Source organism: Centropristis striata, chromosome 9 (genome assembly GCF_030273125.1).
Source record: "Centropristis striata isolate RG_2023a ecotype Rhode Island chromosome 9, C.striata_1.0, whole genome shotgun sequence".
In the NCBI taxonomy this organism is placed as follows: Eukaryota; Metazoa; Chordata; class Actinopteri; order Perciformes; family Serranidae; genus Centropristis; species Centropristis striata.
This window is the reverse complement of record NC_081525.1, coordinates 16,113,604-16,134,433: the sequence shown is the minus strand read 5'-3', so window position 1 is coordinate 16,134,433 and position 20,830 is coordinate 16,113,604. Positions and strand designations below refer to the sequence as shown.

Genomic DNA, 20,830 nt, shown 5'->3' with positions numbered 1-20,830 from the left:
AAATAGTATTAAGGTTTGATACCCAGCCCTAATGTAAGCTAACTACAAACAATACAAAAATATCAAAAACATGATTCTACTCAAAATCAAAAATCTCTGCCTCCTTCTCTTTCCAAAAAGCAAAACTGCGGTCGATGTATTTACAAATTTCGTCATTGCTAAAACTGGAGATGTCAGTTCCAGTTTGGAGCACCCCCTCATCAGGTGTAGGCGTCTGAACAATGACTTTCGGGACCTGTCTAACCTCTGGGAGGGTGTGTTTCACCACTTCTACAGCGCTCTCAGACTGACTCACAGCGTTTCCAAAGAACTTCACTTTAATGTCTTCAAAGCCGTCCTTCCACTCACGGTTCCCAGACTCGATGTCCTGCATGACAGCCTTATGGAAGTCCCTGACCAGCTCCCAGGGAAAGCTCCCCACGTGGTCGAACACCTCAAAGCACAGCAGGTGTCTCATTTTGCGTTCGTCCACAGGCAACTCCAACTCCAGGATATGGAAGTAGCCCAGCATGAAGAGATCCAGGGTCAGGTTATCGTACTCCACCGGCACGCCATCCAGACGAGGTAGGAACTGCTCTGGGGAGTAGAGAGCCTTCTGCCTGTGGAGCCTGTAGATAACATGAATGATCATTACAAAAGAAGATTGACTACCAAATATTCTGCATTATTCATTGCTGAATAAGTAGAACTTTATCAAATTTTAATTGTTTCATTGTTGAGTTGAATATTACTTATCCCCCGACTCCACCCACCCACATCTGGTTGTTTGTCAAGATTATGATCAAATATATTTTTCCCAACTAGTTAACTATTTCGCTGTTAAGGGCCAACCTTCAATTTCGTAAATTAACAATTTATTCCCGGTAAGTCCCATAAATTACTGTTAATTCCCATGGAAAGTTTCCAACTTTGAAAATTCATGGAATTTTGCAAGCCTATTGCTGAATGACTTCAATGATTAACTGATTTTCAAAATTGTTGGTTCATTTTCTGTCAGTCTACTAATATACTGATCAATTAATCAAAACAGCTCCACATAAAATATTCTACTCGCTTTTCAGTTGATATTTTTTAAGTGGAATCCTGGACATTTAAGCACATTTTTAAAATTTTTTCAATTGAACTAATCTTTAGTTTTTGACTTTCTGAATTGGAATATCTTAACATACTAAAAAGCTAGCAAACATGTTAGCAAACAATTGCATATTAGCCAGCGTGGTCTCTCAAAAATACATCCCCAACAAATCAGAATTGTCGATTTGTAATTTCTAATCTCCTGGATTATGTATGTTTTTATATCAGAAATCAAAATTTAAATCAAAGTCCACATAGTGAGGCGATTGCGGTAGATGGGTCAAAGAAACGCAGTACTTTCACCTCGTAGACCGATGTTTGTGTCCTGTGTGAATTCAAAAGTCAGTGTTGATATACTTAGTTCAACAAATGTTTATTCTCACCCAAACCATGATCTTTTCCTAAACCTAAGCAAGTGGTTTTGTTGCCTAAACCGTAGGCAACGGGACATGATTTTGGTATAGGAAGCATTCTGGGTGTTCACAATGTTGTGTGGACCTAAAACAAGTCTCTAAGTGGACTGTAAACATAATCGACGCATGAAAAGAAAGTCTTGATCTAGATATCCATTATACATTATCTGGATATCTGCTGGCTACACTGGAACCCTAAAATATTAGCCTTTGCCCAAAGATGCTTAATTATCATCAGACTGATAGCTGACAGGTTTCCAGATTGGGGCTGTTTTAACAAATTAACAGACATGATGCAACTTAATTGGCATTCATTTGAATTGTGTTTTTGGCCACATAACAAGTGTAAATCCAGGATCAACTCTGTTTAACTAATCATATGGGGTGTTAGCTAGCTTAATGTTTGTTAGCTAATAGTTTATTTAGCTGCTAGTTGCTAGCTTTGTCTGTGATTCAATGCTGTGGAGTAATGTTTGGTTAAAAACTGCTGTCTGCTACTGAAAAGGGTTGAGATTAAACCAAAACAATACGCTACTTTAAAGAGGCCAAGAGCTCCATAGAGCTGTAGAGAAGTTGAATCCATGGGCTTGTCACTATGAGATCCTTGTTTAGATTATACATAGTCATTTAATTAATTCCTGATACAAAAAATATTGATTAGTGGAGGTTTAATATGTGATTGGATTTTCATTACAACTGTTAGTTATGGGCGCGGAAATAATCATTTTGGTCTCAACAGTTCATATAAGCATCAAATACCAAAAGGTGAAATTTTATCACAAACTAAAAATGATGCCACCTAGTGTTAAGAAATTCTGTTGGGGAATGGGGACCACAGTAAGTTATAAAAAGCCATGCAGTCCTACCTGCGGATCTGTTTGGACGGGACACTGGAGATCATGCTCCTCCAGTTTCCCAGCATCTTGTTGACAGCACTTCTCTGCTTAAAGAAATGTCCCAGAGAACTGTTCATCATCTTCGACTGGGCGCTCTCCACGCTGCTCCTGCGACGACCTGACCCAGGCTTGTCGCCCAACTCTGGGTTTCCAGCACTCATCTTCCTCTCTGCTGCGTCCTTGCTCTTCAGAGTCACAGTGTAGGCAGATTTTTTCCAGTGGCCTAAGAACAGCACGACTATACGCTCCTTTCTAAGACTGGTAGTCTCTAGAACATCTGCAACATTTTCATCATAGTCAATGCCGGAGTCACTGTTCTGGTCTGTTTCTGGGGCCGGACTCAAGACTTTAGGTTGATGGTCGGATATGGTTGCCTCGAGCTGTGTGGAAGAACTTAACATGACGGTCTCGTCCGGCTCATCTGACAATGGTGAGTTCTGTGTCTCAAAATTTGACTTCAGAGTCCTCACAGACACTCCAAACTGATGGATTTCGTCTTCTATCCTCTCCCTGCGTCCCCTGGTGGAGTTCTGTCTCTCTGGCGTCTGAGAGAACACGGTGATCAGCTCGGTGTTGGGCATCTTGCAGTACGGCTGGTCTGTCAGGTTGGTCATGAGTAGAGACATGCTCTTTACGATGCCCGAGATGCGGCTGCACCACACAGGTAGAGGAACTTGACTTGTGAAGTTTCTGAACTGTGTGTTCACAGTGATGTTCACAATGGGGGCTGGCAGGATGTGCCGAAGCTCCTCTGCCAGACGAGCCAGCTCCAGCTCGTAGCCTTCACAGTTCCTCTGCATGGAGACGTTGGCAATCTGCTGCTCCACATAGATGAGGTCATCCTCAGTCAGCAGCTCACCAGAGGGCCCCAGGATGGCATTGTGGGCTTGGGAGTACCTCCAGCTGACTTTGGCATATCTGTTCCCATTTACCTGTAAACAGCAGGCAGATAAACATGCAGGATGTCAAATTTAAAGTTACTGTTTCTTTTACATTCTTAATGGCTAAGGCGTGAGAGAAAAAGAGTAATGATACAGTAAAACTGTGATCCAAACCTCATGCAAACCTCAGAAATATGACTTGAACAGCAATGTGTTATGTGTTCAGTGATTTGTTACATGCAATTAAAAGTAAATGATGGTGGAATTTCCAAGTGCTTTTCAAATTTTCAGCAATTCAGATTTAGAATAGCATCACAAAATTAGACCACAAGTTTTGGTTTGTTCATTGTGGTCTGGTTAGGCTCAATGAGCATTTGTTTAGACAGGGCTGTACAACATATGACTGACTACTCCATGGCTGCAAACTATTAGTAAATTATCAAAACAGTTGCCAAGTTATTTTCTGTCAACCTACTCAATAAATTTTATAAAAGAAATTCACTCAATTAATTGACTAATGGTTTTGGCTGATTTTGAAACCTGAAAATACAGCTGCTGTTTTGGAAACATTATAAACTTTGACTAAATTTATGCACATAAAATAGCTCAGAGGGAGAACATGCTGTTGCAGATTATTTTCTCAGTGAATTGAAAAATGCCTATCAGCTCCCTATCTCTGATGTATACCAACAAGCAAGCACTTAATTGAGAAAGGTGTGCTTCTTTTTATAGTGTCCACACTGCAAGAACTAGGAATGATGGTAGTTCTTAGAACGCTGTTTTGAGGAACTTTTTTAGCTCCTGTTTCTAAATATGTATGCATGTGTATGTTGAGTGGTTGAACACAGTCCATGCAGCACTGGCAGATTCCGTTTTTAAAATCAGTTAGCCATGTAAACAACAGACAGCACCAAACAAATGGGAGATAAACAGATAAAGGGAGAGATAGGTAAGTCCAGTGGTGGAAAAAGTATTCAGATCCCTTACTTAAGTAAAAGTACTAATACTACACTGTGAAATTACTCCACTACAAGTAAAAGTCTTGCATTCAAAACTTACTTAAGTAACTAACTAAATGTACATAAAGTATCAAAAGTATGCAGAATGGACCCACTGAGATTGTGTTAAATGCTCCAAATATATTATTGGATTATTTTCAGTGATGCATTTATGTAAGCAGTGTTTTCTCAAGGTAGGGCTCATTTTAACTACATTTTAACTACAGGTTGAATAAATAAAAAAAGTCTAATACCTTTAAATGAATCATACTTTTTTTTATGTTGACGTGAAAAGTAACTGAAGCTGGCAGCTAAATGTAGTGGAGTAAAAAGTAAAAAGTTACAATTGTAAAGTACAAGTACTTCACAATTGTACTTAAGTATGGTAATTGAGTAAATGTACTTAGTTACTTTCCACCACTGGTGAAGTCCATGCTTTACTGAGCATATGTGTGATGGAGAAAATACAATGAAATATTTGTTTGTCAACCACTGGCCAGCTTACTTCTCTTCAGCGTTCCTACTGGCAGTGAGAATGCAAACAATAAAATAGCTCTTGAAGGTATGGAGTTCTCAGGGGAACTCCCCAGAGGGCAATTCTTCTCAAGGATTGCCCAGAACTGTGGTCTGAAAACGAAAGAAACTACTACTACTACTACTACTACTAAAAAAGAAAGAAATCTAATATAATTGAGTGTTACCTTGTTCACCTAATATTCAATTCACAGTATTAAGGACCACATTTACTTGGCATTGTAAGGATCCTTGATTTGCAACTACAGCAGCCCAGGTTATAATTGGATCGGAATTGTAGCAGATTTGTTGGCTGAATATTCATACTGTGAATGCTACTACAGTACAGTATCTTAAAAAAAAGGAGCTTTCAATGCTGTTTATGTTAAATTCCTACCCTCCCTTTGTTACAGGACTTGTTTTAACATCAGACTCTTTTAGGTGGCAGAAATTAATTAGAAAATTGGATAAGAGAATTAGTCATCGTCAACATTTGTTGTGCTATGGTTTGTTTATTGGGATGTCGGTTGTATAGGGTGATTTTTGTTCTTCTTTTTCTCCAAATGATGAACAGATTTTCTATTAAATATATTTGTACTAAAATGACCTCAATATGTAAGCATTCTCCTTTGTTGTCTTGATTTTACCAATTGAAAAAAAAGAACTGAGAACTAAACTAAGAACTAAAACTGTGATTATGACATAAACTGCAGTGAGGCTATAGAGCTTTAGAGTATTATATGCTGTTCAGTTGTATGTGCTTTGTCTGTTATCACAACTCATTTGTAAGTTTTAGATGAAATGTAAGTGGATTAATAATGTGACCTTGTTGAACCTTTAATGGGACGTTACCTTCCTCCTCTGGTCCTCCTCGTCCAGCAGCCTGGCCTGCAGCTGTCTCACCATGACTTGCCTCTTCCACTCAGCAATGGGACGGCCTCTCTCATCGTGAGTGGGAACCAGGTAGTCTATGTCTGACAGGTTGGCCTCCTCAGTGGGCAGGACCACCATCTTATTCTGCATAGACACAGCATTTTAGCTAAAGAAAGGCTTACAACAGTAGGATTCACAAAATAAGAAAGCTTACTGTACTTACTGCTTGTCCAGTGAAGGCTCCTGATATTCCTGATTGTTTTAAGGATTTAATGGAATTCAAGTTGCCAAAAAGTTTTCTCTCAGCCAGGAGGTTCGTATCAGGCAACATCGTCTTATCAGCGGAGACAGTTTTCTCACGCCCAGTGGCCTTGGGCTGATTGAAACCTTTAATAACTGAAATACAAATCATAAGTCTTTGTCTTACTCACTTTAATGTACTTTAATGAACACACACAGCTTTTTTTCCCCACTGAGCAGTGACCTCCAGTAACCATTAAATAGTAATAATAGTAATAAACCATTTTGAAAAAAAAAGAAGAGAAAATTAAGATTTAATAAGGCAAACAGATGTTTTTTCTCACCAGATGTTGCGACTTGAACCTGCTCTATCCTGCTGACAGCGCTTTTCTCCGGCTGGGCAGGAGTGGATGAAGCAGGAGGTAAAGGAGGTGCAGGAGGAGGCTGAGGGTATCTCGCCTGCGGGGACTCCTCACTCTCAGGTTGCTAGTTTGAACAAAGAAATTAAAAGAAACAGACATAGTTGCCCGGTTATATGAGAAACTAGTGAAGAATGGAAAACATGGTGAAAAACCTAACTGAGCATTTACCATTAAACTATCCATGGGTGTGTTACTGCTGTAACTGTCCCTGCATGTGTCACTCAGGCAGCCGTAGTAGTCCTCCCTGTACGGCAACAACACAGCCGGCTTTACCTTCACTTCTCCTTCGACTGCAAGCACCTTGATGGGCTTATCTGCACAGGCTGTCTGCAAATATAACAGATAATATAACATTTAGTAGTTTTTAACAGTTTAAATACAGAATATTATGAAATGTATAAGTTATGGTTAAATCGTGAGGTTAGGGTTGCTCCAAAAATGTTTTTCAGTTTGGTCCACACAATCAACAAAACAACAAACTGGTGTCTAACAAGAAAATATTGTAACAAAAACCACAAAAATTTTGGGATGTAAGTCCTGTTATTTACATTGGTTCACATCACACCTAATTTATTGTAACCTTCTCTATGGTCAGACACCTTAGATACAATAGTTTGTTACAAATCCAACCGTGGCATACAGTGATGATGAAGTGTAACCCAGACAGGGTTTTTTTGTTTTTTGGTTGTTGTTTTTTTTTTTTTTTGCATTTTTACACATAAACTATACATAACTACATCAAAATACAAAAAAAAGAAAAAAGAAAAAAAGCCATGAAAAATTTGTTAAAAAATGTATTTTTTAAATGTTTCGCCTCCAGTTAGTAAACACCAATGTACAACGCCATCCCGCCATACAGTCAACATAAACAGAGTTATGCAAGGCTTCCATCCTCAGTTACTTTCTGTATTCTAAAGATAGTTAATAAAAAGACCACATATCTTATAAATAATTCTGGATTTCCCTTAATAGGTATTTTCTTTCCAAGACAGTTCTTTTAGCCATAGACCAATACTTAGTCTACATTTTTCAGTCATAGTGGTATCCTCTGTTTTGCCTCACAAACATAGATCTAAAAAAATGCTTTTTTCCGTATGCTATGTTCTGGGTAATAAAAACAACACAGTGATTCCCAAACTGGAGGACACACCAGAACAACGCACAACCTTAAAATGATATCTTTCTGTTGAATGACAAAACATGACATTTCTGATTGTTGTACAGAAAAATAAAGTACCTGGGGAGATATTTCTCAACACAAGTATTACACGTAAATGCAAAGGCAAGTATTTGGTTCTGCCCAAAAGTCGGAACATACAGTATTTGGTAGAAATAGAGCAGTTACATATTGTAAGAGAGAGAAAGGTTGATTTGGTCCATGAAATCGTCACACAATTATTTTTATAGTAGAATTGTTTGTGTTCTACAGGTCAGTATGGCATTTGGCTGTAAAAGGAGTCAAGTATACTGGGCCAATAGTGGAATTAAGGCATTATTTTTTGGGGTGAAACAATTCCTTAATTCTAAACAATTTACTGTAAGAAATAAGCTAAATAAAATTATTTAAAATGTCTGGCACATCAAAACATTTACAGCCTGAGGACATGCACTATGAAAGTCTAAAAAGAACAAAACAAGCTCATGGGATAGTAAACAACCTTGAATAATTGGCGGCATTTCACACCACTCTAGGGAGGATGTAGGATGTATGGAAACATTTAGATCCCCTCTAATGAACCTGCGTTGTCTTAATGCACTCCATGCAGAATGCATATCAAATTCAGCTCTCCAAGGACATTATTAGTAACCAAAACATCAAAGGCAGCCCTAATATGCTGCTGCATGCTGTTGTGCTTTGTGTCCGTGAGGTGGTCCTTGCCATTTCCTCTCACAAGGCACTTTGATGTCCAACAGCACGAAATATGCTGTGACACTGCTCAGGCGGAGGAACTAACTTCCCCGAAGTTGTGCAATCCATAAATAGATAAACAAGGGGGCTGGGAAAAGGCGGAGGGGGGGAGCCTGATTCCTTTGTGACCCTTCTCGTAACAGTTCAATGTCCTAAAAGCTATGATGAACCGGTCCGTGTGTGTTTAATTAGACCCAGTGGCCAGAGAGCATTTGGTTTTCATCAGCACCCCATCAGAATTGCCACGCACATATAGATAGCCTAGCCCTGTTTTGGCCTGGATCCACTCTCCCTCTATCAAAGACCACAAAGAGCCCGATCACTACAGATTAGGAGCCAAGAGTTAAGAAACAGCTACTCAGTGCTGTCTCAGTGTCCGACATGCAGCACCAGTAATCCGTGGTCCCTGTGGGTCGAGTCCACGGAGGGTTTGAGCATTTCAGAACACCGTGTGTATTTAAAAAACACGTCTTGTAATTCTGGAGTCGGTCATTAAAACAACCTGCTTCCACATGAAATATTAATGTTCTCTGTGATAAATTGCAACATGGAATGTATACAGCGGGTATACATTATACACAGAGCACTGTAGTGTAAATACATGTCCACTCACATGTGAAAATACTCTCAGGTTTCCTGCATGGAGGTAAATGCCTGAGAGGCTCACGGACACATTGTTTTTGCCAACACTTACAGCTCTTTTGCATCCACTGTAGCTGAAGAAGACTAATGACAATATTTGCCTACTTCATAATGGAACATTGTAGCAGCTACTGGATCAGAAAGCTGTATCTAGAAAGAGTTTTTAAGGATTAAAAAAAGGAAGAAAAATCATTGCAAAACTCAATAATGACAACATATAGTAAGGCCATGAGCCTGGAGCATTACTCATGGCTACCCGTAAGAGGCCACGACGGATCAGAAAATAGGTAAAACACTGCCAAAACATCTGCCAGCAAGGGCCTCTTTAACAAAACTTTCCTTTCATTTTACAAAACTAATTACTCAGCCTGTCCAGTCACTTACTTATGAACAGGGAAAAATAATGTAATAAAGCACAAAGCTGAGGCAAAACAAGCAAAAGGAAGTTTAAAAAGTACAAGGAATAATGAAAAATGATCATTAGCTTACCTACTAACCTTGACCTTGAATACTTCTTTCTCCCAGTGCACTCCAGTTAGACTTCTCTGTACAGTGGGACACCGGAGGCACCGACTCGTGCAGCCGGCTATCTGGGGCAGTCGCTCCGTGTCGAGGATGTGACACTATCGTAAGATCACCAACCACTCGTTTGACACCATCATGAGCATCTCTGCCAGTGGCCAAGGGCCGCCAGGCAATAAACAATAAACTCTGATCGGAGAATGCTGTTAATTATTCAAGAAAAGGATAGGATGGCCGGTAATGTCACTAATGCACGTACAAACCAATGGCCATGTTGTTGCACGAAGGGAAGTATCAGCGGAAGACTTGTCAAAGCAGCTGGAAAAGAGACATTTTATCCATGCGTGTTCAGGTGCTTTTTTCCACTTGGAACAATTGAATGGAGGAGCGAACTCATCAAGCTTTTTTTGTTGTGTGGGAGGGAGGGGGTAAAATCCACCTGAGATGGTTGTAAACTTTGACTGTGGAAACACAATGTGACACCGTAAGCTTAAATAAATATATCTGGAAAAGCTGACAATAACAAACAGAGCGCTGGGAGTAATTATGATAACATTTTTTAAGGTTTTTTTGACTGAAATCATCCAGTAATTCACAAATTAATATTACCCCTGCTTCATCAAAACTGATGCAATCCAGCATTCTTTCTAAATGAAAGCCCATTTTCATTAAAAAAAATTAAAAATGTGATAATGAAGTCATTATAATATTGCAAAAATAATGAGAAACTTTCAAAATATTGCAAAAATATTACAAAATAATGAAAAATTCTCTCAAAATAAAGACCAAGTATCACAAAATAATCAGAATTTTTCTCAAAATAATGACTCGGTATCACAAAATAACAAGACATTCTCAAATAATAACTTAGTATCTCAAAATAATGAGAAGTTTTCTCAAAATAATAATTTAGGATTACAAAATAAGAAATTTTCTCAACATAATGACTCAGTGTTACAAAATAATACATTTATTCAAAATAATCACCAAGTATTGCAAAATAATGAGAAAACATTCTCAAAAAATGAATTAGGGTTGCAAAATTAATGAAATTATAATGTCATAAAATTGTAAAAAATGCCATCACAATTTTCACAAAGCCAAGATTGCCCTATTAATATATACTATACTATATTTTATTTTTTATACTTTATTTTTTTTTTCTAATCGATTAATGAACTTCTCATTGCAGCTCTACAGCTATTATGGATTTTAACACCTTGGCATGGCATAGTACTTTTAAAGCTGAATGTGTAGAGAGTATTACAGGGTTTATGGGATTAGGATTCAGATTTTTATAGTTCTATAAAATATGTCCCCATCTGTGATACACATGCAACTGTGATGCAGCCAAGCTTTGTAAGATTGAGACAGATCAACTGAAAGGATAGAGGACTTATATCCTGTGATTATTTTATCCCCAACAAAAGGAAGAACACAATGAGTTTGTTAGATGCTCTTGAGTGATAAAAGCTATTAAAGCACGTGTTTTGTTTCTCATTGCAAAAAACAAAGCAGAAATCGAGACAAAAACAAAAATACGGTGATGAATGAGATGACAATGTGTTTCCTCTCTCCAAGTATTCTAAAAATACCATTCTCAAACAACAGTATCTTTGGCCTGATTGCTGTGAATGGAAAGCAAGAGCCATAAAAAAAATGTGTGTGAAGTAAACCTCACGCCACACACTGTTTATTTGATTGCAGCTGTTCCTGAGATGCGAGAGGAGGAAGAGCGGTTGACAGCGCTGAACGAGTCTGACCTCGTTGTGAGCGATCCAAACATGCGTGGAGGCCAAATACACAGCTCTCCCCGGTCAATGTCCCAATACATTTAGGTCGCTGCTCGGAAATGAGATTATCTGACTGACACTTTAGAAGCGCTGGAACCCGTGATCTACGCAGCACTTTACAAACTTAAAACACCACCAGAAATGTAATTAAAGCACGTCCTCTTGTGCAGCTCATCTCCGGCACGATAGATTTCAAAGCATGACACACTCTGCTCCCCAAATATTATGAAGATTTAAATCAATTAACTGCTATTTCAGCTTCTCTATTAGATGACCTCTTTGTTCACATCAAGCCTCGGCCTGTGTGTCCAATTCATATGTTGCCAAGAAACCTGATGCATCATTCTGTCTGCTACCAGCATTACACTGTATCCAAAGGTGACAATCATAGCACTTCCAAGCCCCTGGAAAAAAACATGACACACAATCAAACGTGTGTTTGAAGCCAATGACATCCTGCTCTCCAAGTCCACAAAGGGATAGAGTTGCCGGTTCCAGGCATCAGAATGGTGAAAACTCTGAAACTTAAGCTTGTGGATCTCATAACGGGCTCAGCCCACGGGCCCTCCACCTGAGCCGCTGGAGAGGGGTAACTGATAGGCCCTTAGCCGGCAGTGGCTCCGGCTGCGTTCGACGTCGCATCGGCCCCTGCGCTAATTAGCTCTCCATTGTTGATGGGAGGATTATTTCTGAAGGCGAGCTCAGCAGCCACGCCTCGCTGGCTCCCTATCATCATCCTCTTTATGTATGAGTGCTGCTCTTCTCTGCTGACTTATTAATGGCTTCTATTGGCCCGACAGCTTTCATTACTCTGTGTACATCGTTGTGTCGTCTGCACCATAGGTGGTAAGTGGAGTGTGATGCGGAGAAACAAGGACAGGCTGCAGGTGGACAGCTGTGACGCTTTAAGGTTCAACAAGGCTGCTGAGTGGTCACTAAAGGCTCTCTCACTTAACAGTTAATCGGTTTTCTATGGGAGGCCATTTCTGCTACTGTGATGGGAAAAAAATTATTTTATAAAAAAAGAAGAGAAACTTTCTCAAAATAATGATTTAGTAACTCAAAGCAATTAGAAACATTGTCAAAATAATAACTCAGTAGCTGAAAAAACTCAAAATTATGAGAAACTTTCACAAGAATAATGACAAACTTTCTGAAAATAATGTAACTTTCTCAAAATAACGAGAAACTTTCTCAAAATAATGAAACTTTCTCAAAATAACGAGAAACTTTCTGAAAATAATGTAACTTTCTGAAAACAACGAGAAACTTTCTCAAAATAATGAAACTTTCTCAAAATAATGAAACTTTCTCAAAATAACAAGAAACTTTCTCAAAATAACGAGAAACTTTCTCAAAATAACAAAAAAATGTCTCAAAATAATGAGAAACTTCCTCAAAATAACGAGAAACTTCCTCAAAATACGGAAAACTTTCTCAAAATAACGAGAAACTTTCTCAAAATAATGAGAAACTTCCTCAAAATAACGAGAAACTTCCTCAAAATACAGAAAACTTTCTCAAAATAACGAGAAACTTTCTGAAAACAACGAGAAACTTTCTCAAAATAATGAAACTTTCTCAAAATAACGAGAAACTTTCTCAAAATAACGAAAAAATGTCTCAAAATAATGAGAAACTTCCTCAAAATAACAAGAAACTTCCTCAATATACGGAAAACTTTCACAAAATAACGAGAAACTTTCTCAAAATAATGAGAAACTTCCTCAAAATAACGAGAAACTTCCTCAAAATACGGAAACTTTCACAAAATAATGAAACTTTCTCAAAATAATGACAAACATTCTCAAAATACAGAAAAAATATTTCAAAATAATAAGAAACTTTTTCAAAATAACGAGAAACTTTCTCAATATAATGAAAAACTTTCTCAATTTACGAAAAACTTTCTCAAAATAATAAATTATTATCTAAAAGTAACGACAAGATATTTTATTATAGTGACTTATATGATCTTCTTTTTAATCACAAGGCTAAGCTTACATTTTATTTTATTTTTTTTACTCATGGAAATAGCTTCCTCCTCTTTAAAGGCTCATATTTCAGTATCAGTATCAACTGTTATTCTCTAAATCTCTTTGTTATGCAGCTTTTGAAAGAAAAACAAATAAATCAACATATAAAGAGGCTGCACATGGCAAACTGACTATAAATTTAAGTTAAATACAAGCAGGTTTTTACTGCATTGACCTCTGACTTGAACAGGCAACACCAGCACAAACAACGTGTTAACACTAAAATATTCATCAATCACAGAGTGTCGTGCTTTCTGCACAAAACAAAAGAGCTAATCACTGAGAGTCCTCAGTGGCAAACTGAGAACCAATAATCTCCTCCTGCACTCATGCCACAATCGCCTGCAACACCTTATTAAACACAAAAGCCATCATCCTCCACTTTCTTAGACCTCTTAAACTGAGAGCAAAGCACTCAGGCTGAGTGGAAGACAACAGAGCTGGAGAAAGAAGAACAAGCTTGACCTGCATGAAATACATGTCGCAAATTAAGAAAATGATTCACTGAGAGTCCAAGATCTTCCAGATGTTTGCTGTTGACCGCATTTCTCAAACTAGCTTTGATTGTCATGCCAGAGTAAACAGCTGGGCAGTGCTGACACAAAGATTATGAAACAAAGCATGGGAAACGTGGAAAATAAAATATACTGTAGGTGAGAGAGAGAGGGAGAGAGCTTACATTTTTCCCCATGGCACAGATGTATCTGGCACAGTCATGGTGTCCATTGTACTCCGCCAAATCTGCTGCTGTAAACCCATCAATATCAAGATCTGAAGGGTTCGCTTGATAGACCAACAGGATTTTACAGCACTGAAAGAAGGAAAAGAACAATATAGCAGACATAAATATGTCATATAAGTCATTACTTTATTAATACAATTGATTTATTTAGATGAGAGACAAAAGAAAACTAAAGAAAAAAACCTCCAGCTCTCCATTCTCTGCAGCATCATGAAGTGGGGTCCCTCCCCAGTAATCCTTGACGACCTTTGAACCCATGTGAAGCAGCCTCTCCAAGATACAATAGTGCCCTCTGCTGGCAGCAAAGTGCAGGGCAGTGGCTCCATCTCTGTCCTGGCTGGACAGGCTGACGTCAGTACAGGTCACCTATTTGGAGTGAACGACAAAGATCAGAGTGGTGACTGATAACAAACCACACAAATATACCTAGGTAGGACTTGTGCTTCTGTACTGACCAGCCACATCACCACAGCTTGGTGGCCCATGTGAGCCGCAGCATGCAGGCAGGTCATGCCGTCGTGGGCCCTCAGGTGGACATCAGCCCCGCGACTGTTCACCAGGTACTCCGCAACATGCAGGTGCCCCTCCTGGCAGGCCAGATAGAGCGGGGTGGCACCGATGACAGTCTGGTGGTCCACACACCTGTAGTCCAGCATACATTAACGACATGGGTGAGGAAAGGTTAAGTTACTGTCAACCAGTAAATGCTTAGAAACCTGTTGTCAGTATACTAAATAAAAGTACAAAGCACCAATTTGATATGTAGATGATTTATGGCAATCAAAATTGTGCAACAGATATATGTTATGTCTCAAAATGTTTCAAACAAGCCTTCAAGGATAACCAAGATGTAGATAAAATGTATTGTTATTACATATTTAAATAAATAATTGTTTCAAATGTTTCAAAATGCAAAGTATGTTAATATCAAAACAAGTACAAATAAAGAAGTACTTTTAGACCTCTGCATCAAAAGTTACAGTAACATATTAACTATTAAACAATAGACACTAAACACATGGTGGTGAAGCAATAAAATACACTATATGTATAAATGTATATATATATATATGTGTGTGTGTGTGTGTGTGTGTGTGTGTGTGTGTGTGTATATATATATATATATATATATATATATATATATACATAGCTGGCAGCTAAATGCAGTGCCTCTAAAATGTAGCGAAGTAGAAGTATAAAGTTCCATATGTGGAAATACTCAAGTAAAGTACAAGTACCTCAAAATTGTACTTAAGTACAATACTTGACTAGTTAGTACTTAGTTACTTTTTGCCACTGCTAGTAATAGTAAACAACAGATACAGAGCACATTAGATACCCATCTATGGATCTCAGTCTCTGGGAAATAAAAACATCACATGGCCCATCTTTGCATCTGAAGTAATTGACAAACATAAAGCTGAAATTCATACTGTCAATTATGAAAATCATACAATTATTATTGTGTTTTGCTATGTTTTGAACTGGATTGAACTTTAGATAGATATAGCATTCTAGATGCTAGAATTCTAAAACGAATACAAAGTCAGTGTAAAGATTCGGGCTTGTCATTATTTGCTCCAACAAGAATGCCAGACAGAAATTGTACTGTACAGTTCAGAAACATAGAAAAGGATATAATCCAAGGTCAACTCATTTTTAGTTCTTGTCATTCATCAATCCTGTTAACACAGCAGAGATGCATTAACATTAAATACATTAGCTCCTGTAGACCAAGAACCGCAAGGCCGGTATGTGACCCTCAGTGCCCAGCATGTATTATTCACAGGTTACTGATGGTCTGACTCCAACATGCGTCATGTAAATGACAGTCATACTCTCCTGTAGCAAGGAAATGAAGCAGGAAGAACATGTCTTTATCTCGTCCTATCTAAGTGCCACAGTCTCAGGTTTAGGAGATGGAGGGGAGATGGGATTCATGGGGAGGTTAAAATTGCATGTGTTTACCCTTACCATGTGTTGTGAGTCAGTTTTGACATCATACGCTTCAATTGAGAGTGTGTAAAAGCTAGATAGCAAGCTAGCAGTGAAGTTTAATTTGTATTTTATAGTCTTTGGTTCAAAGTAATGAGAAAAAAGGTTTTTTTTAAATCCTAAAGGTAAAAAAAGTTGCTAAAAATAATGCAGCCACATGTTGAAAAAGTCGTAAATAAGTAGTGGATGTAGTTAGCTGAAAGTAATGGGTAAACAGTTGACATAGATAGCTAAATAGACGGGGATAATGTTGAAATAACTAGCTAAAAGTCATAGATAACTGGTTCAAATAAGTAATTTTTTTTAATGTACATTTACATTTAGTAATTTAGCAGACACTTTTATCCAAAGCGACTTACAGGAAGAAAAAAAGCAAACAATCAAGGTATAGTGCAGTAAGAGCCATTAGTGCATCAATAAGTGCTAGTGACAATTCTTTAAGGAGTAGAATTATCGTGTGGTGCTAGGAGAGAAGATGCTCTATGCATCATCTGCACAGCGGGAAAAACCGTGTGAGCGGATAACCTGATCCAGAGAGGTGGTGTAGATAGCGAATAGCAGGGGGCCCAGCACTGAGCCCTGGGGAACCCCTGTGGAGAGGCAATGCAAAGTAGACAACTGTCCATGTCAGGATACACTGAATGAGCGTCCTTTCAGGTAGGAATCAAACCAGGACAGAGCCGAGCCAGAGATGCCCATTTTAGAGAGAGTAGAGAGGAGGATGCGATGGTTAACTGTGTCAAACGCAGCTGACAAGTCAATCAGAATGAGAACTGAGGACTTTGCTGCTGCTCTTGCTTCTTTTAAGGCTTCTGTCACAGACAACAGAGCCGTTTCAGTTGAGTGACCGCTTTTGAATCCAGATTGATTTGGATCAAGAAGATTGTTCTGTAGGAGGAATTCTGAAAGTTGCTCAGCGACCGCCCGTTCAATAGTTTTGGATAAGAATGGAAGTAGTGAGACAGGACGATAGTTCTCAACTTCAGCAGGGTAGAGAGAGGGTTTCGTGAGTAGAGATGTTACCCGAGCTGCTTTGAATGCAGTGGGAAAAGTGCCGGAGGACATTGACGTGTTAATCACATGTGTGATAGCTGACGTGATGGTCGGGCTAATGGACTGAAGAAGGTTTGTTGGTATAGGGTCCAACGAGCATGTAGTAGGACGCCTACATGTCAACAGTTTGGATACCTCACTCTCAGAGAAGGGTGTCAAGCCAGAAAATGAGGTGCTAACAACTGATTCATACCGCCCAGCTGAGACACAGAGAGACATGTAGTAGGACTTCTACAAGTCACAGTATTAGGAGTCAGGTGGGGAGTGAGCACGTCAGAGAATTGGCTGCTGATTGCTGCAAATTTGCCTGTAAAGAAGGATGCAAATGTGTCCGCGGTGAGGCAGGTAGGAGGGGGAGGAGGCGGGGGGTTGAGTAGTGATTTGAAGGTGGAAAAGAGTTTCCGGGTGTCAGTGACACTGTTGACTTTGTCGTGGTAAAAAGCAGTTTTTGCAGTGGTCATGCTGCCTGAGAAGGAGGACAATAGTGTCTGGTAGCTTATAAAGGGATGATAAATCGTTAGCTCAAAGTAGTGGATAAATAAAATAGATAGAGCTAGCTAACAGTAGCTTATAATTTGTTGAAATAGATCAAGCTAGCTATGAGTAATGGATGCATGGTTTAATTGGATAAAATTATCATGGCTAGATAAGTAATATTAAAGATGAAGATAGCTAAAAGAACAGATAAACGGTTGAAGTAGATAGATCTAGCTAAAAATAACGTATCAATGATAAACACCTCCAATTGAATTCCACCACTCTATGTTTTAGTAGGACCAATGCAAAGTACATCAGATAAATAATATTGGAAACCACTCTAAGCAGTACGGAAAATGATTAGGGCCAGGTAGAAGGAAAAAAAAAAATTAAGTTCGAGAAAAAAGTCGAAATACAATGTTGATAAAATATGTATATAATATATAATAAAATACAATATATGTCTAAAAAATTCACATAGATTACATAAAAGCAGATTTTCCTAAAAACAATAGTTATGGTAGCCAACTGCAAAGAATATCTAATTTATGTGTAGGAGGATTTTAGTTCTACTACACCCTTAAATATTGTGGTTATTGCTCCTTTTATGACATTTATGAAAATCAAATTGTAGCTTGCAGTCAACCTAACTGTTTGGATAGAAAACAATGTTCATCTGATGACTTATTGACACAAATCTCTGAATATATTTCCAACTTTACCGAAAACAAAAAGTTTACTTTATACTTGTCATTTCAACTTTTTTTCTTGAAATTGTATTTCAACTTTATTCTCAACATCTCAACTTTATTCTCGACATCTTGACTTTATTCTCGTCATTTCAAATTTATTCATGCTGTTTCGACTTTTTTCTGAACTGCATAATGAAAAAAAATCCTTCTCTCATTATTTTTTTCTCCTACCTAGCCCCAATCGTCCGTAAAGCAGGGAGAGAATGGCTACTGTCAATTTGTGAGAGGAAAGTTAAACCTGTTCTGTTGTCCTTTTTATAGTTTTGCATTAGTCTCACTTTATGATAACCAAACAGATGAGTTCCAGTTGAGAGACTGGTAAAAGGCCAGTCCATGGCCTTCAGTAGTTGGCTGTCAGGCTATTGCATTGATCTGTATTTATTTTATATTTTTTAGATTTGCTGGAATTTGTGTTTATTATGTTTTTAAATAAAAATGCTACTGTGATAGTGGCATTGCTATATTCAGATATGACATCAACCATATTGATTGCTGAAGAAAATGTACCATAAAAGCTAAGCTTACTTTTTCAACAGTCTTCAGTTTTTTACTCACCCTGGTGTATGTTGAATAAGTAGTTTTAAACAGGTGAGGTCCCCATTGGCTGCAGCATAGTGAGCAGGTACAGCTCCACAGTTTGTCTCCACCTCTGCAACTCCTCCAACAGACAGCAGCCACTTAATGACCTCCACACAACCGAACCGGGCTGCCAGGTGGAGCGCAGTGGCACCTGCGGCATCACGATCCTGCAAACATTAACAAAGATGGGAAATAGATGAGGCCAGGTGAAGAACAAATACTCTTGATTATCAAGACAGGACAATATATTAAACAGGTGCATTACTTTTCCAAAGCTACCGGAGGGATTCTAATGGGGATAACCAATTATGACATTCGGTGGTGTCCATTAATATTTAATACGAATTAACCGATACATGTGTTCTTTTGTTTCAGACAGGATCTGCAAAATCATAATGGACTGAAAAACAACAGATAGAGTAGAGATAGAGCTTAGCAGGACTGTGTATTGGCAAGAATGATAATATGACACGTGTCACTACAGATTCAATGTAGTGGGGTGTACTGGTTGACTTGAAGCAAGGTAATATCTTGCAATATTCTAAATTAATTTCAGAGGAAATTATCATATTATAAAGAACAGAACAACATATACCTGAAATCTGAGTAAAAAGGGCTATTTCATGCAATCAGCAGAGTGGGATCTGCATTTGCATATATATATATACATATATATATATGTGTATATATATATATACATACAGTCATGGGAAAAAAATTATTAGACCACCCTTGTTTTCTTCAATTTCTTGTTCATTTTAATGCCTGGTACTACTAGAGGTACCTTTATATGGACAAATATAACAATAACAACAAAAAATAGCTCGTAAGAGTTTAATTTAAGAGCTGATTTCTACATTTTTCATTGTTTTCTTGATAATGATTTTGGTTATTATCAAGAAAACCATGGAAAATAGCTAGATATCAGCTCTTAATTAAACTCTCATGAGCTATTTTTGTTGTTATCATTATGTTAGTCCAAAAATATGTACATTTAGTTGTACCAGGCATTTAAATGAACAAGAAGTTGAAGGAAACAAGATGGTCTAATAATTTTTTCCATGACTGTAGTTCCTGTGACATTCAACATCATTATACTAGTTTTTACGCAATCTGTCTGCTATTAATCAATGCATTAAACTATTAATTACAAATCTGTGTTTTTGAGAATATACTATCACAAAACATACTATTGATACAATCAAGTGTATTGATATCTTCTTACATCCCTCGTAGACCTGACTCTACACTAATAGCTCAATTCAGTGGGAGCTCCCCTCAAGCATCTGGATGTAATTACACTTGCTACATAATACTAATGGATACCCAGTAAGTCAACACCATATGATGTAATCAGTTGGTAATACATGTGAAAAGGTAGCATACAGTACCTTTTACAACTGCAGTGATGTAACCTCACTCTGGGATCAGTTAGATGACCATCTAAAGCCATCGCCCGAGTTTACACTCGCACACAACGGAGTCGGTAGAAATTACCAGGAAAGCTGGACATGTGGCATCTCTCCAAGGTATTTGAGCTCTCAGGGTAGGTTTCCCTCTCTCTCACGATGGATAAACTTACCTCAATGTTGCAGCCTCCCACATCTACCAGCCACTGCAGCTCCCGGATGTGGCCAGTCGCTGCTGCATCATGTGCTGGTGTAGCCCTGTTCAAGGCCCGGGGATCAGCCGCCAGCCCCAGCTCGCTCACCAGGAACTGCAGGCACTCGAGGCGGCCACACCTCGCTGCATGGTGCACCGGACCTGCACCTTGAGCATCAGTGATGGCAGGTGAGAGGTGACCAGAAGATGAAAGCTTCCTCAGGGTTGCAAGATCCCCGGCTCGAGCAGCCTGGATGGCCCGATGGAGCACCATCACTGGCTGCTATGAGTAGGTTATGGCACGCAGAACTCCCTGGCGCCGTTTGGCTCCCACCAGGTCACCATCTCTTTCTCGCTCATGCTCAACTCTCATTCAATAACAAAAACTCATGCACTCACTGCCTCTTCCAGAGCCAGG

At 38.6% G+C, this 20,830-nt stretch overlaps 1 protein-coding gene across 1 annotated transcript; it reads right to left on the bottom strand.

Moving 5' to 3' along the window:
• Window positions 1–69: 69 nt before the first annotated feature.
• Window positions 70–20,686, bottom strand: LOC131977344 (espin-like protein). The gene is made up of 11 exons (XM_059340596.1): window positions 20,393–20,686; window positions 18,787–18,977; window positions 14,410–14,596; window positions 14,138–14,320; window positions 13,892–14,023; window positions 6,479–6,637; window positions 6,233–6,374; window positions 5,872–6,044; window positions 5,628–5,792; window positions 2,354–3,315; window positions 70–608 (listed from the first exon to the last, which is right to left on the bottom strand). The coding sequence occupies exons 1-11, from the start codon at window positions 20,684–20,686 to the stop codon at window positions 77–79; spliced, it is 3,120 nt and encodes a 1,039-aa protein (XP_059196579.1). The 3' UTR covers window positions 70–76.
• Between the last annotated feature and the right edge of the window lie 144 nt (window positions 20,687–20,830).

Coding starts and splice junctions, on each gene's coding strand:
- LOC131977344 (XM_059340596.1), bottom strand. CDS start 20,686: ATGGTGCTCCATCGGGCCATCCAGGCTGCTCGAGCCGGGGATCTTGCA. Junction 14,024..14,137: donor CAGAGAATGGAGAGCTGGAG/GTTTTTTTCTTT, acceptor TCCTTCTTTCAG/TGCTGTAAAATCCTGTTGGT. Junction 3,316..5,627: donor AGGAGGACCAGAGGAGGAAG/GTAACGTCCCAT, acceptor TGCTGTTTACAG/GTAAATGGGAACAGATATGC.